The 14,594-nt window shown below is 43.4% G+C and overlaps 1 protein-coding gene across 1 annotated transcript; it reads left to right on the top strand.

Moving 5' to 3' along the window:
* The first annotated feature begins 9,862 nt into the window (after positions 1-9,862).
* LOC142908032 (aerolysin-like protein) lies at positions 9,863-12,223 on the top strand. The gene has a single exon (XM_076058167.1). The coding sequence runs from the start codon at positions 9,873-9,875 to the stop codon at positions 10,812-10,814; it is 942 nt and encodes a 313-aa protein (XP_075914282.1). The 5' UTR covers positions 9,863-9,872; the 3' UTR covers positions 10,815-12,223.
* Positions 12,224-14,594: the final 2,371 nt, after the last annotated feature.

Below are 14,594 nucleotides of genomic sequence, written 5' to 3'. Positions count from 1 at the left end.
ATCTCATTAGGTAACGCGTGTTGGGCTGAAACAAGTGTTCGATAACTCTTCGTTGGGTAAGGATTTCATGTATTTGTATTCTGTTGGTGTACCCAGAAAATCCTTACTGACTCTCAAGATACATTTTCGAAAGGGCCTCTCTAAGTTTCACAGTAGGGGGCGATGTAGCTGCTTTGTATAATCCCAATTGAGTAATTTTGCAGATACATTTTCAACATTGGAATGTTCGGTCACATCAGAAACATTTACAAATAAATTGTGAGAGAAGAAAAGCAGAGAACCCATAGGAAACCCATCCAGGAGCGGGTCAGAAATCGACGAAAGGACGTCTAAACTGTGAAGCACAAGTGTTAAAACTCTGCTACCCCGCCTACAATATCAAATTGAATCCACGAATTGAAATAGAATTGGAAAGAAAAAAAGCCCGCTTCAACTACAATGGAAGTCAAATGGTAATGAATTTTAATTATAACTAAAGTTTGTCATCGGAATGCCTAAAAATATGACGTATAATGTAGTGCATTTTTTAAAACAGTTAAGCCATAACTGGTTTATTATATTAATCTGATATACCAGTCTTTCCCAACCAGTGTGTTTGATGTGTACACCTCCCAGCCTAATAACTTTCCCTCATTCCCTGACCAGCACATAATCTACTGCGAATCATCCCTAACTTTACTTTACAATCCCTGTTCGTACCCCCTTTGGAGATGGTACACCAGGCAGCCACTAACAGAAGATTAATGCAGTAATTTATCCAAACGTTTAGGCTCCGCAGTCCCAGAGTGTCAGGCTACTTTATTCCCAATAATTCGTTTGGTGCTACTGAGTAGTTTCTACTTCGAAAATAACCTTTAAAAATACACAGACCATAAAAACGAGACGTGACAAATGAAACACTACAATCGAGCAGACAGAGGTTACGAATCAAGCCATATTACACAATACAAATAAGTAAGACATGCACGTGTATGATACACGATATAGAAAATAAGCCAATCCAAATGAGACAAACAGCAGAGACAGTTCATAAGATTCAGGTCATTCTAGATGACTTATTACGAATTGGATATTACATGGGCAAAGGGAATACATAGGATATGTTAAACAGTAACAATTGACGGCGAATTATAAAGTAAATAAACATGAGCATCCCCACGCTGAGAAACATGCAAGGGAAGCAATCTTGCGAGCAAGCTGTTATGAGTAGCAAAAACATGTTGCGTAAAGCAGACGTGTTACATAAGAAGTACCGATATAGATGTCTCTTCTCTTCCATCAGCTGTCAACAGGTGGTTGACAACGAGGCTGAATGAAATAGTTCCTTTGATTTCGGTCACTGGACACGACATTCGCTATGCCGTGAGGTATGGTGAATTGAATATTGGCTTGGCAACATTGATCTGTAATATTTAACGAATAAATAATCAATAAATAACCGTGATAGTGTTGATGTATTGAGCCTATCCTTTTTATTTAGATACAATTTTTGGGGGGTTTTTTGGAAGCAGAAATTCCTTAGCCCACAAAAAAAGCATCATGGAGAAGGAAGTGAAGTGGCACTGCTGTGACTCTGGAACATCAAAGGTTGACAGAATTAGCCACCATTGTGATTGGCTGGCTGGTCTGCTATCTGGCATATGAAATACAAAATTTTATACGAAATCAAGCGTTTAGGAAGTTTTACTTGATTCGGTTAGCCAGATCACTTGGCGCATGTGTGATTGGTGGAGGCGCACGGACAAGAGACGACTTTTCACCTGTGATGACACTCGACTAAGGGGCCGTCCAAATGACGTCACGCGATTTTGAAAAATTTTGACACCCCGCCCCCTTCGTCACGCGGCGTCACGCAAAGTCAGACCCCCCTCAAATATGACGTCACGAAGCTCTGCCCCCCCCCCCCCAAAAAAAAAGATGTAAAACATGCTTCAAACCGCTTTAAACTATTGTCATTGTAGTGCATTTTTAATGTGGCGCTGCACTCTGATGTTGTAGGAAAACACACTTATTAAAACGTATAATTAATTAAGTAGAAGGTGCTGCCTATATTTATTTAAAGTTGCGCATTTTGATGTGACGTCACATTTCTCAAACCCCTCCCCCCTCGTCAAACATCGTCACAAATGTCTGACCCCCCCCCCCCCCCAAGTGCATGACATAATTTATGGATGGCCCCTAATATATTAGTACCGATTAACTAAATATGTATTTGTATGCCCGGGTGAAAAAGGCAGACACACACCTGGACTTACACACAGACATCGACTCACACACATAGAAACACATCGACTTACACGCACACACACAGGCATCGACTTTAGACACACACATATGTAGTTACACACACACATGGACTCACACACACATATACTTACACACACATATCGACTCACACATACATACATATGTAGTGGAACAAATAGGCGCATGAGGGTAAATGGTGAGATGGCGCGGGGGCAGGAGAGTATGGGTCATATTGGGACAAACATATGCGATGGTTGGGACAATGATGTCATGATTAGGCCAATTAAGCTATGGAGCCAGAGACGGCTGTGATTGGCTGGTGTTGTTGTCAGGGCTGAAGTGGCGTCTTAAAGTCTGGAGAAGTAACAGGTGCATGGGCACGCGGAGCGTCGTTGGGACGCGGGTTAATTAATTGGAGAGTAATGAGAGCAGGGACAAACTGGGGAGACGCGAGGAGAAAGGGGGGTTGGATTCGGGGGCTGGACGAAGCAGGACGTGGAGCAGAGCTGAAGTGAAGGCAGCCAGCAGTGAGAGAGGAAAGCAGGAGCTGAAGAGAGAAGCAGCAAGCAGTGGAGAGAGCACAGTGATAGCGGAGAGAGGAGAGCAGAGAGAAGCAGCCAGCAGTGGAGAGAGCACAGTGATAGCAGAGAGAGGAGAGTAGGGAGAAGCAGCCAGCAGTGGAGAGAGTGCAGTGATAGCGGAGAGTGGGGAGCAGAGAGAATCAGCCAGCAGTGGAGAGAGTGCAGTGATAGCGGAGAGTGGAGAGCAGAGAAGAAGCAGCCAGCAGCGGAGAGAGCACAGTGATCGCGCAGAGCGGAGAGCAGAGACGAAGCAGCCAGCAGTGGAGAGAGCACAGTGATATCGGAGCTGACGGAGAAGTAGAGATTGGAGAGACAAAGGCGGCGAGCGAGTCGTGTGAAGCACGGCAAGCGAGCCATGGCAAGCAAAGGAACTGTGAAGTATTGAGGACATTTGGGGAACTGTAAATGAAGTGGTGTTGGAAGAAAAACAAAAGTTGTCCAAGTGAAATCAACCACTACATTTGGTGTCAGAGGTGACTACAAAACCACGCCGACATGTCGAAGAAATCGGCCAAGAGGAAGAACGTGCTGATGGACTCGTCCGACAACAGCAACGACTTGGACGTGATTCCCGTGTCTGGCCAAGTGGCTGTTACTCCTCCGGAGGACCTGGTCGAGCAAGTGTCTAGCGAGCGGGATGGTGGCTCAAGCAGGGCCGAGATCCCGGGGCCGACGGGTGACTGGAGAGTCCTCATGGCCCAGTGGGAGGCCAGGCTGGCGACATTGACGGAGGCATTTGACCGCTTTATGACGACGGAGCAGGTGCTATTGACGGTGTTAAGTTGTCCTGCAGCTGTTCCCACGGCATTGGAACACGCCGACGATGGACCCGCACCCTCCGGGGAACGGCCAGCTGAATCGGACGATGATGGAGCACCACCATCGAGAGCGGGACAGCGACTTCACGTTCAATGCTTTTAGGCCAAAGTTGGCAATTGGACGGCGTTTATGAGACGGTTCCGATCGGCATATCAATCACTAGTCCATCTATGTTCTGAAAAGAGGAGGGGGGAGACGAAAAATTAATGTATGATGTCTGAAAGCCACTGTAAACGTGAACAATCAATTAAGACCTGAAATTGTTAATCAAATCTTTCCAATGATTGCTAAGCCAGAATCCATCTTCTCGGTTGAAATTGTCTTTGTGCTTGTATATGTGGATAGCCTCATGAACGAATCTCTCATGGTAGCCAGATGGCTTACAAAGAACCTCTGTCTTGGAAAAGTCAATGTCATGTGAGCCTACTGAATTATAACAATGATCTGCCATGGCCGAGGTGTTGGTCCTACCGTGTTTATGGTCTGCTTTGTGTTCACGAATGCGGTCCGAGACATGGCGTTTGGTTTCTCCAATGTAACTACTACCACAGAGGCAACTTAGTTTCTAGACACCAGGGTACCGTATGTCCGGAATCACATCTTTTTACAGACGGAACCAGATCACGGATTTTATGTAATGTGTTGAAACGGACCTTGATCTTGTGTTTATTCAAGATTTTGGAGATCTTTTTTTGTGATCCCCGCAATGTAGGGTAAAGTGATCGTTTTGAAAGGCTCCTCAAGAGGGTCCTTCTTCATGGTTTGAGTGATAGCTTTGCGGATTGTATAGTCGGAGTAACCATTTGCCTTAAGAGCTTGGTGTACGTGCTTGAGTTCACTGCCTATGTCTTCCTGGTCGGATATGCATTGGGCTCTATGGTACAGAGTCTTGATGAGAGAATTCTTCTGTGATGGATGGTGGTGTGAATCGGGTTTCAGATAAGCAGAGTCACAGCAGTGCCACTTCACTTCCTTCTCCATGATGCTTTTTTTGTGGGCTAAGGCATTTCCGCTTCCAAAAAAAAACCCAAAAATACTATCTAAATAAAAATGATAGGCTCAATACATTAACACTATCACGGTTATTTATTGATTATTTATTCGTTAAATATTACCGATCAATGTTGCCAAGCCAATATTCAATTCACCATACCTCATGGCACAGCGAATGTCGTGTCCAGTGACCGAAATCAAAGGAACCATTTCATTCAGCCTCGTTGTCAACCACCTGTTGACAGCTGATGGAAGAGAAGAGACATCTATATCGGTACTTCTTACGTAACACGTCTGCTTTACGCAACATGTTTTTGCTACTCATAACAGCTTGCTAGCAAGATTGCTTTCCTTGCATGTTTCTCAGCGTGGGGATGCTCATGATTATTTACTTTATAATTCGCCCTCAATTGTTACTCTTTAACATATTCTACCTACTCCCTTTGCCCATCTAATATCCAATTCGTAATAACTCATCTAAAATGCCCTGAATCTTATGAACTGTCTCTGCTGTTTGTCTCATTTGCATTGGCTTATTTTCTATATCGTGTATCTTACACGTGCATGTCTTACTTATTTGTATTGTGTAATATGGCTTGATTCGTAACCTCTGTCTGATCGATTGTAATGTTTCATTTGTCACGTCTCGTTTTCATGGTCTGTGTATTTTTAAAGGTTATTTTCGAAGTAGAAACTACTCAGTCGCACCAAACGAATTATTGGGAATAAAGTAGCCTGACACTCTGGGACTGTGGAGCCTAAACGTTTGTATAAATTACTGCATTAATCTTCTGTTAGTGGCTATCTGGTGTACCATCTCCAAAGGCGGTACGAACAGGGATTGTAAAGTAAAGTTAGGGATGATTCGCAGTAGATTATGTGCTGGTCAGGGAATGAGGACAAGATATTAGGCTGGGAGGTGTACACATCAAACACACTGGTTGGGAACGACTGGTATATCAGATTAATCTAATAAACCAGTTATGGCTAAACTGTTTCACTAAATGCACTACATTTTTCGTCATATTTATAGGGATTCTGATGACAAACTTTAGTCATAATTAAAATTTATTACCATTTGACTTCCATTGTAGTTGAAGCGGGATTTTTTTCTTTCCAATTCTATTTCAATTCGTGGATTCAATTTGATACTGTAGGCGGGGTGGCAGAGTTTTAACACTTGTGCCTCACAGTTTAGACGTCCTTTGTTCGATTTCTGAGCAGCTCCTGGATGGGTTTCCTATGGGTTCTCTGCTTTTCTTCTTTCACAATTTATTTGTAAATGTTTCTGGTGTGGCCGAACATTCCGATGTTGAAAATGTATCTGCAAAATTACTCAATTGAGATTACACAGAGCAGCTAAATCGCCCCCTACTGTGAAACTTAGAGAAGCCCTTTCGAAAATGTATCTTGAGAGTCAGTAAGGATTTTCTGGGTACAACAACAGAATATGAATACGCGAAATCCTTACCCAACGAGGAGTTATAGAACGCTTGTTTCAGCCCAACACACGTTAACTAATGAGGTCTCTTGGGAGGAGCACGAGGGTTATGTTTTGGCTATACTTGTTTTAACGCTGCTTAAGATGATCATTTTTGCAACTAAAAGTAGTGCCTTGAGAGTGTTGCTCGTTTTGGAACAAATTAATCTGTATTGAAATCGCTCGAATTAGCAGAGACAGAATGCTCGTTAAGTGAGATACTCCTGTATAGATGTACAAATTGCACAAGAACATACATTCCTGCCAATTTTTTGACACCAAATGCACGCCTGGGGCAAAACAGCAAAATGACAAAAACAACATCAAGCGTCCAAGACAACACCATGACAAGTACAAGAGTTATACACCAAAACAACAACAACAACAGTCCCAGACAACTCCAAGACAACAGCAACAACAGTCCCTCACCAAGACAACAACAATCTAGATCTTTCCCGGATATGTACAACAACAGTCCCAGAACACACCAAAATAATCATGTCCCTCAATTGAATTTTACATCGACATTAAAATATTGCTACACGGTAGCAAATGTGGCTGGTGTATCTGGCACTACTAACTTTCTGCTTCAGAATATTTTTTTAATGGAAGGATTACGATGTTTGGCACGGAAACAAGGTTCCATAATGTTAGAAGGACCTTGTTTGATAATACACCACTCATTGATTCACTCCACCTCGTCATCATGAAAAAGAAAGAGAGGTTCAAGTTTGAAAAACATATCAATGTATGATAGATTAAATATTCATAATTTTTGGAAATATGCCAAACTATATTTACATAAACTATTCTGACGTGAGTGATGCGAAGCGATCTATAATTTAGGCTGTAGCTGGATCACGTGGCCTGTGCAACAGTAGTATAAATGACAGTGTTCTGGTGATAGAAAATCATGCTCTGGGAAGAGAACCTTAAGGTGAGTATGTGGGTTACTCCTGACTGGTCTCGTTATTAAAAATTCAGGTGGTGTGTGTGTTGGACAGGTGACTCCCAGGTAAGTCCTTCTGAGCTGGCACCCCTTGAGAACCTGCCTGTTTGGTGTGATGTTGGCAAAACAAGATGCTATCGGATTTCTGTGTTTATTTTCACTACAAATCCGTTCTGTAAGGTACTGTCACAAATCAGTGAAAAAAAAAACGTATAACAGCATCAGCAGCAAGCAATTCCTAAAAATATAAAGATGTGAATTCAATTGACAATCATACAACGTTGGTTTAAATGTTCAAGAAAAAAACTTTACATACAAATGCATTGATGACGTTTGTCTGTGTAAAAGTGACGTCGATTGTGCAATACTCGTGCCTCCCCTCTACCTTTGCTCTCTTCCTGTCTCTCTCTCTCTTTGATATCCACACTGCATCACATGAAGAAGAAGAAGAAGAAGAAAAACACGACTCTTGATGTCCTCGGTCAATCGTCCACCCTTTATTTATCCAATGCATGTTTTTTTGTAAGAGTCCAGAACATGGCCATCACAGAGGGCGATACCAATTACGAACGTGTGTCGAACCCGGTGCAATAAATCCTTAAATGGGGACCCGTCTGGATGCCCTTGGGCTCGCTGACCTACCACAGAGGCAACGATCAGGAGCAGCAGATTAACTGGGAAGGGGAAGAAGAAGGACAAGGGGGAGGAAGCGGAATAATTTATCCAAACTTGACAGGAAACAAAGTAACATAAGCGTGATGTCTGGGCTTATCCTTCTTATTTTCCCCAAGGAGCAACGGTGACTATTGCAATGTTTCAGTGTCTGGAGTTCATCCCCTTGCCCCGCTCCCTACTTTTCTGGTTATTCACGCAGGGTCAATAAAATGGGGACCACATTGCCTCTTACTCTTATTATATCCCTGGTAGATCCTGGTTAAGGAGCTGATTCCTGCCAAGGCACAGATAGTTCTGTGCCAGAGTCCCCAAGAGGGGGTTCTTGTTTCCAATTTGCTAGTATTGTCTTTCTTGCTACAATATAGCCGGTTTTCAGTAAGGCATATTGGCGTACCGATAGCCCTTTTGTTTTCAAGCCCCGCAAAGTTTAGTCCACTGAGGGGCTCAGCTCTGTGCCAAGTTCCGATTAAAATAATCCGTTAAATTCTCGTAAAATTCTAAAATATCTGGGCACGTCCAGAAGGCATTCAGTTACATCTGTACCGTGCATTGTGGTATCTAGGGCAATTAGGAGAGGAATGTGTGAATTTGAAAAATTATGTTTAGAGGAAGGGACCTGCGGCCTGCTGTCTGAGCCCAACATATTTGAGTCCATTTCTGGTGAGGAATGTCCTGTCCCAGCAGCCTTTCCCCCTCAGCTTTCTAGTTTTGGCTCTAACCCGGTCTCAATCTCCTGCACAAACTTTTCATTTCCTTTTTCCACCAGACCATCCAAGATTGGGTGAGTGATGTGGTAAAAGTTTTTGTTTGTAGCTTTGGATGGTGTCCCTGATATTTTGGTAACCCTAATTGGAAGGTCCCCCACCCTTTCCAAGCCTATCTCTCTCCAGCCAGGCCAGTTAGCCCTTGTGCATCCTATTGTTAGTGATTGGTTGCCCCACAGAGGCGATTGTCTACATATGAAGGAGTGGAATGAGATTCACCTGTGGTTGCATTTCAACAATGTGTTTAAGGAGTGGAATGAGATTCACCTGTGGTTGCATTTCCCCAATGTGTTAGAAACCGTGAATAATGGTTTCAGGACCCGCGATCTATATTTGATAGGAGCTTAGGTAACCGCAGCAAACAACCAGCAGCTCACCGAGCCTTCTCCCAGTTTTTCCATGTCCTTTACTTTTTCTTGTTGATCTATTGGATAAAGTTCTGAAAGCGATTGTTTTGTTCTATTTTAGGAAATCTGCAAAGGGTCAGGCCCCGATATCTCCTAAGTAACGTAAGGGAATAAAAATCTATTTGCGCTATTTTGTGATTCCATATGGATGAGGCTATGCTTGAATCAAACATCTTAAAGAAAGCTTTTGAATACAGGAGGGGCTATTCGTAGATGTACTGTATAGGTAACCGTGTACAGTACTGTTCACTGCAGGAAGTTAAAATCGTGAGCGGCTGAACCTCACTGTCTATCCACTGGAATCTAGGAACACCACGTGGCCTGGGATACCACGATGGGCCACTTGGGCAATACGATGGGGACAAGATGGCGCATTGTGTACTTTCATGGCAGCATAATCGCGAGCAGTACATTTACCATGCATACAGGAATCTCTAGATCAACTGCGAATGGTCGAGCCACAGGGGCACAATCGGCGAACAGTACCTCAATAAATTTGGCCCAAAACAGTAAAACCTCGAGGGAAGGATTTGCTGTACTGTGTTGTGTCAACTTTTATTTCAGAGAAGCTGTATTTCTCTTGCAGACAAGTCTCTCTTAACCTCAAACAGTTATTCTTGTAAATTATCTAACCTTGTCACTGTCTGCTCCTCTTTCATTGTCTTTAGCTGTAAGTTAGCCATTACGAGTTAATAATCTGATGCAATGTGTGTGTTTTTTACAATTTCCCAACATGATGATGTACTGCTTTTTCACCGTTTTTTCGCAATAGTGATATTTGTTATTGAATTGTCGATAACATCTGAGTCGACATGCAAATTTAGAAGTGCATAACTATTACAAATGTGTCAATATAATGTGGTTTTGAAAGTCAAACTGTGAATATCACGATGTTTTAAATTCCTTTAATAATTTAAACAAATCTGTATCTTGTAATGTGCAGGAATAAAGGAGAAAATGCCTTATGCTTTGGCCTTACACACCTGTGGAGGACAAGGAGGAACATCCTTCAGTTTTGATGGGAGGAGAAATGGAGCAACGCTGGAAAAAATCTGGGTGTGGGTTGGAGGGTGGCAGATCAAGTGCGTGAAGGCCTGGCTGACGGACGGAAGGACTGCACAGTACGGCAGTCCCTCGGGATCTCACAAAGAGTTTGTGTTCCAGCCCGGGGAGCTGTTTTCGTCCCTCTCACTGTGGGGGAATGGGGCTGGCTCACGCCTGGGCGCCTTCAAGTTCAGGACAACCAAAGGCAGGGAATTCTTCGTGAAGATGACAGACTGGGGCCTTAAGACCGAGTACCCAGTCGACATCCGCTCTGGAATCTGCCTTGGAATTATGGGCAAAGGCGGTTCAGACATCGACAGCATGGGCTTCCTCTTCATCAATTCGGTTAAAAGTTCAGAATTGATCAACGTGACATACCCTACACTGCACAGGGAGCTTCCAAAAGTCCAGATGGAAGAGATCAAATCACTCAGTTACAAGAATACTGGTTCTGTCCCCCAAACCTATAAAATTGAAACCTCCAAGACCGTGACCAAAACCTCCTCCTGGTCGATCACAAACAAGCTGGAGGCAACCGTGAGCCTCACCGTCTCAGCCGGCGTTCCGGATGTCGTGGATGTTGAAGCTGGCTTTAGTTTTACCGTTAGCACCGAGAGTACGCACGCCGTGGAGAATTCAGAATCGAAAACCGAGCTCCTCTCATTCAACGTCACGGTTCCTCCACACAAGACCACTGCGATCGACATCAATATCGGTCGCGCGGAAATCGACCTCCCGTACAAGGGTACGGTGCGCATGTCCTTATTGAACGGCGCCACCTACGACATCCCAATGGAGGGTGTCTACAAGGGCCTCGCCTACACCAAGGCGACTGTAGTAACAAAGGAAAAGTGAAACGGCACCGGAAAAGCACGCACGTGCTGCGCTTTACTAACTGCATGCTGCATTCAACGCTGCCTATCTTTATTTAATAGTTTATTGAACCCTGCGGTATAAAATATGATGCAATACATATGCCATTTGGGAGATTTCAGTTCGTGCAATTAAGGAACCTTTGAATCGGTGAAAAAATAATTTACACGGAGATGCAGTTATTTCAACGAATTTTTCTCGCACATACCGTACATAATTGAGTCTGTTCGCTCAGAAATCACAATGGAATGATCATAATCTGTCTTTATCCCGGAGGAATCCGACGATAAATTAATCTCTTTTTTACAGATGTCCAGTAGGGGCGAGTCAGCAAGTTACAACAACAAACAATACAAAACACGATAGGAGTAAAAAGTAGATCAATGGTAAGCCAGTAGCTTAAACTTATATAAAGAAATACGAATAAATAAAGTATATAAGTACAAATAGCATAAGTACATTCCTGCCGATTTTTCAACACTAAATGCAAACTTGGGCAAGGCAACAAAACGACGACAAAAACAGTTCCAGGTCAAACCAACACAGGAGATGGTATCTTCATAATATTTGATTTTACAATCTAACTATCATTTCACAGATAAGAAATCATTTTAACGTCACTTTTGCCATTTACTTACGTGAGAATGAGCCCGAACTAGCAAAAGCAAATGGAAAAAAAACTTCCTGCAGTGGTTTGGGCAATGTAACAAGACAATACACACTGGCATAGGCAACGCTGATCGGTAGAGTGCGAATCTGGAGGGGTTCAAAACATCAAAGTACAAGTTGGATGACCGACATAAATGACTGGAAGGAGGTAAAAGAGGTGAAGCTTTATGGGCTTCAGAAATGAGAAGCTGAAGAGTGAAAACTCACACGAAGCACACAGCTAAGGACATTCTCCACGGCAAAATCATACAACCATATATCTTGACTATACAGTTTCTGCATGCTGCCACGAACAGAATAATCGATGGACTTGACCAAAATTTCTACTAAAATTATAGAGAGAAGACATCCACGTGTGAATGATACCAAACAAAACAATGACGGAAAGATAAAGAGTCCTCAAACAATCAACCAATCTTCATTTGTGTTGGGACACCTATTTTCAAAAACGCTCATATTTGTTTTCCATTTCACACTACAATGAATATACAAATAATGATAACTGGCCTCGAATTACCAACAATTTCTCCAAAGGTGACACCAGAAAATTAAAGAACTTCTCTTGCAGTGCTATCATTTCCATCAGCACCACCATCTGGATTAATGTATTTAGATTACAATTGCATGCTCTTTAATTATAGGGAATTGCATGCAACTAGTCAGTTGCATGTTCTGCAATGCTTTGGGCTTGTGATGCAAAATAAAATATCTTTAAAAAATCATTGGATTGTGTTTGCATTCAGTATCATCATTATCACATCCACAACCCCTTTGAGCCAGCATCACTGAAAACCTTTGTTCAAATCCAGGCATTCGCCTGTAATGAAACTGCACAGTTAAGTGTGGTGAGTTGATGGTCTCAACCCGGTCACGAATGACTGCACGAAGATAACCCCTTCCATCACAGTTATCAAAACGTAAGCTAGTATGTGTGCAGATAACGCGTAGCAGAAGTGAGATCTTGGTTTTTAGATATAACTTCAATCGCGCATGATAAACCTATATTCTCGATTCTCGCAAGAGAGATATGGCCACATCGCTCAGAGGTCTGAGTGCTGACCTAATTTCGAATCCAGAACCTTAGCAGTGCCAGCTCATCAATCAAACCTCCAAATGTGTGTGTGTGTGTTAGTCCATGTGTGTGTTAGTCCATATGTGTGTGTAAGTTCATATGTGTGTATGTAAGTCAATGTGTTTGTGTTTGAGTCGAGTTGTGTGTGTGTTTGAGTCCATATGTGTGCGTGTAGGTCCATACGTGTGTTTAAGTCCATGTGTGTGTCTGTCTTTTTCGAACGGACAACACCCGATGAGTGTGTGTATGTCGAAGTGTTTGTGTGTGTCAGTCCAAGTGTGCGTGTCAGTCCATTTGTGTGCGTATCAGTCACTCTGTGTGTGTGTTAGTCCATGTTTGTGTGCTAGTCGATGTGTGTGCATGGCACCATCTGAGTGTGTAAGTTAACGTGCGTTTGTGTGTCTATGTTTGTCAGTCGATGTGTGTGTTGTAGTCCACATGCGTGTGTAAATCCATACATGTGTGTGTGTGTCACTCGATGTGTGTGTGTAAGTCAATGCGTGTGTGTGTCTTAGTTGATATGCGTGTAAGTACATCAGTGTACTATACGTCAATGTGTGTTTTTTAGTCCACGTATGTCCGTGTGTAAGTCGATGTGTGTGTGTGAGTTGCTGTATGTGTGTACGTCGATATATGTGTGTGTAACTCCATGTGTGCGTACCTAAAGTGGATGTCTATGCGTGTTTGACTCCATATGTGTGTGTGTGTACGTCTATGTGTTTGTGTGTGTGAGTCGATATGTCTGTGTGTGTCAGTCCATGGGCGTGTGTGATAGTCGCTTTGTGTGTGTGGCTCCATGTGAGTTAGTGTGAGTCCATTTCTTTGCATGTCTGTAGCTCCATGTGTGCGTGTGAGTATATGTGTCTGTTTTATTGACCTGGTCAAGGCCTATGATGCTATCAGTAGGCCAGGCCTTTGGTGTTCTTCATGCTTTCGAAGTCCCTCCCCCTTTGCTCACGATCCTTAAGGACCGTTATGATATTGAGCAGCCCCGCGTCAAACTACAGGCCGTCAGTCACAGCCATTCCCTCTACACCTTGGGGTGTGACAGGGATGTCCTCTGTCTCCCACATTATTTAACATATCTTTTGACCACGTAGTTGGTGAAGCCTTCAATGGCTGTACCGGAGGAATTACCATATGATACAGATACAATGGGAGGCTGATCGATGCCCGGGTGCGGTCAAGGGATGGCTCCCTATTTCTCAACCATGTTATGTATGCCGATGCTCTGGTGATTGCTACTCACTCAGAGGAGGAGTTGGAGGCGCTGCTGCTGAACCTGGAGCGTGCCACTAAGAGGTTGGGCCTTACCATCAGCCCTACCAAAACTAAGTACCTGCCTGGGTCTTTTGTACTATCGAACAATCCACCGCCACAACTCACAATTGGTGACGCGGCAGTTGTGCAGAGATTGCAGAGATTCCCATACCTGCCCAGTGTACTCATGAACAGCTCCGGTTTAACAGCAGAGGTCCCACTCCAAATCAGTCGAGCGCCATTATATTTTCATCGGCTGCGTTATTTTGTGTGGAAGGTACCTGGTCTCTCGCTCCGTATGAAGCTCCAGGTCTTCTCGGCCACGGTAATTCCCTCCCTTCTCTACGCTTGCGACACGTGCACCCCCTTAATGGAACATCTTCGCCGGTTCGAAACATTTAGGCTGGCCTGCTCACGATCCATCCTGGATTTAACCGTGTGTGTGTGCATCTAAGTCGATGTTTTCTATGTGTGTGGGTCGATGTCTGTGTGTAAGTCCATGTGTGTGTCTGCCTTTGTCGCCCGGGCAACGCCGGGTACTTACCACAAGTAGTTATATGAACACGTAAAAATATAGTTGAACATTTTACGTATAAAAATATAAATACAGTAAAACCTTGAATTGCGAGAAACTAGGTCTTGGTCTGCGAGTGTTTTGCAAGACAAGCAACATTTTTAAATAAATATTAATTTGATAAACGAGCGAGGTCTTGCCTAACGAGCGTCACGTGATCACAACTGATATACCAGTGCCTTGATTT

The sequence above is a fragment of the Petromyzon marinus genome (assembly GCF_048934315.1).
Source record: "Petromyzon marinus isolate PM22_M1 ecotype Great Lakes invasive population chromosome 68 unlocalized genomic scaffold, UKy_Petmar_22M1.pri1.0 chr68_unloc.1, whole genome shotgun sequence".
NCBI lineage: Eukaryota > Metazoa > Chordata > Hyperoartia > Petromyzontiformes > Petromyzontidae > Petromyzon > Petromyzon marinus.
Note: the sequence above shows the minus strand (reverse complement) of the source record. Positions and strands in the feature narration are given on the sequence as shown.

Bases quoted from the DNA above. Each gene is read 5' to 3' on its own strand.
- LOC142908032 (XM_076058167.1), top strand. From the start codon at position 9,873: ATGCCTTATGCTTTGGCCTTACACACCTGTGGAGGACAAGGAGGAACA.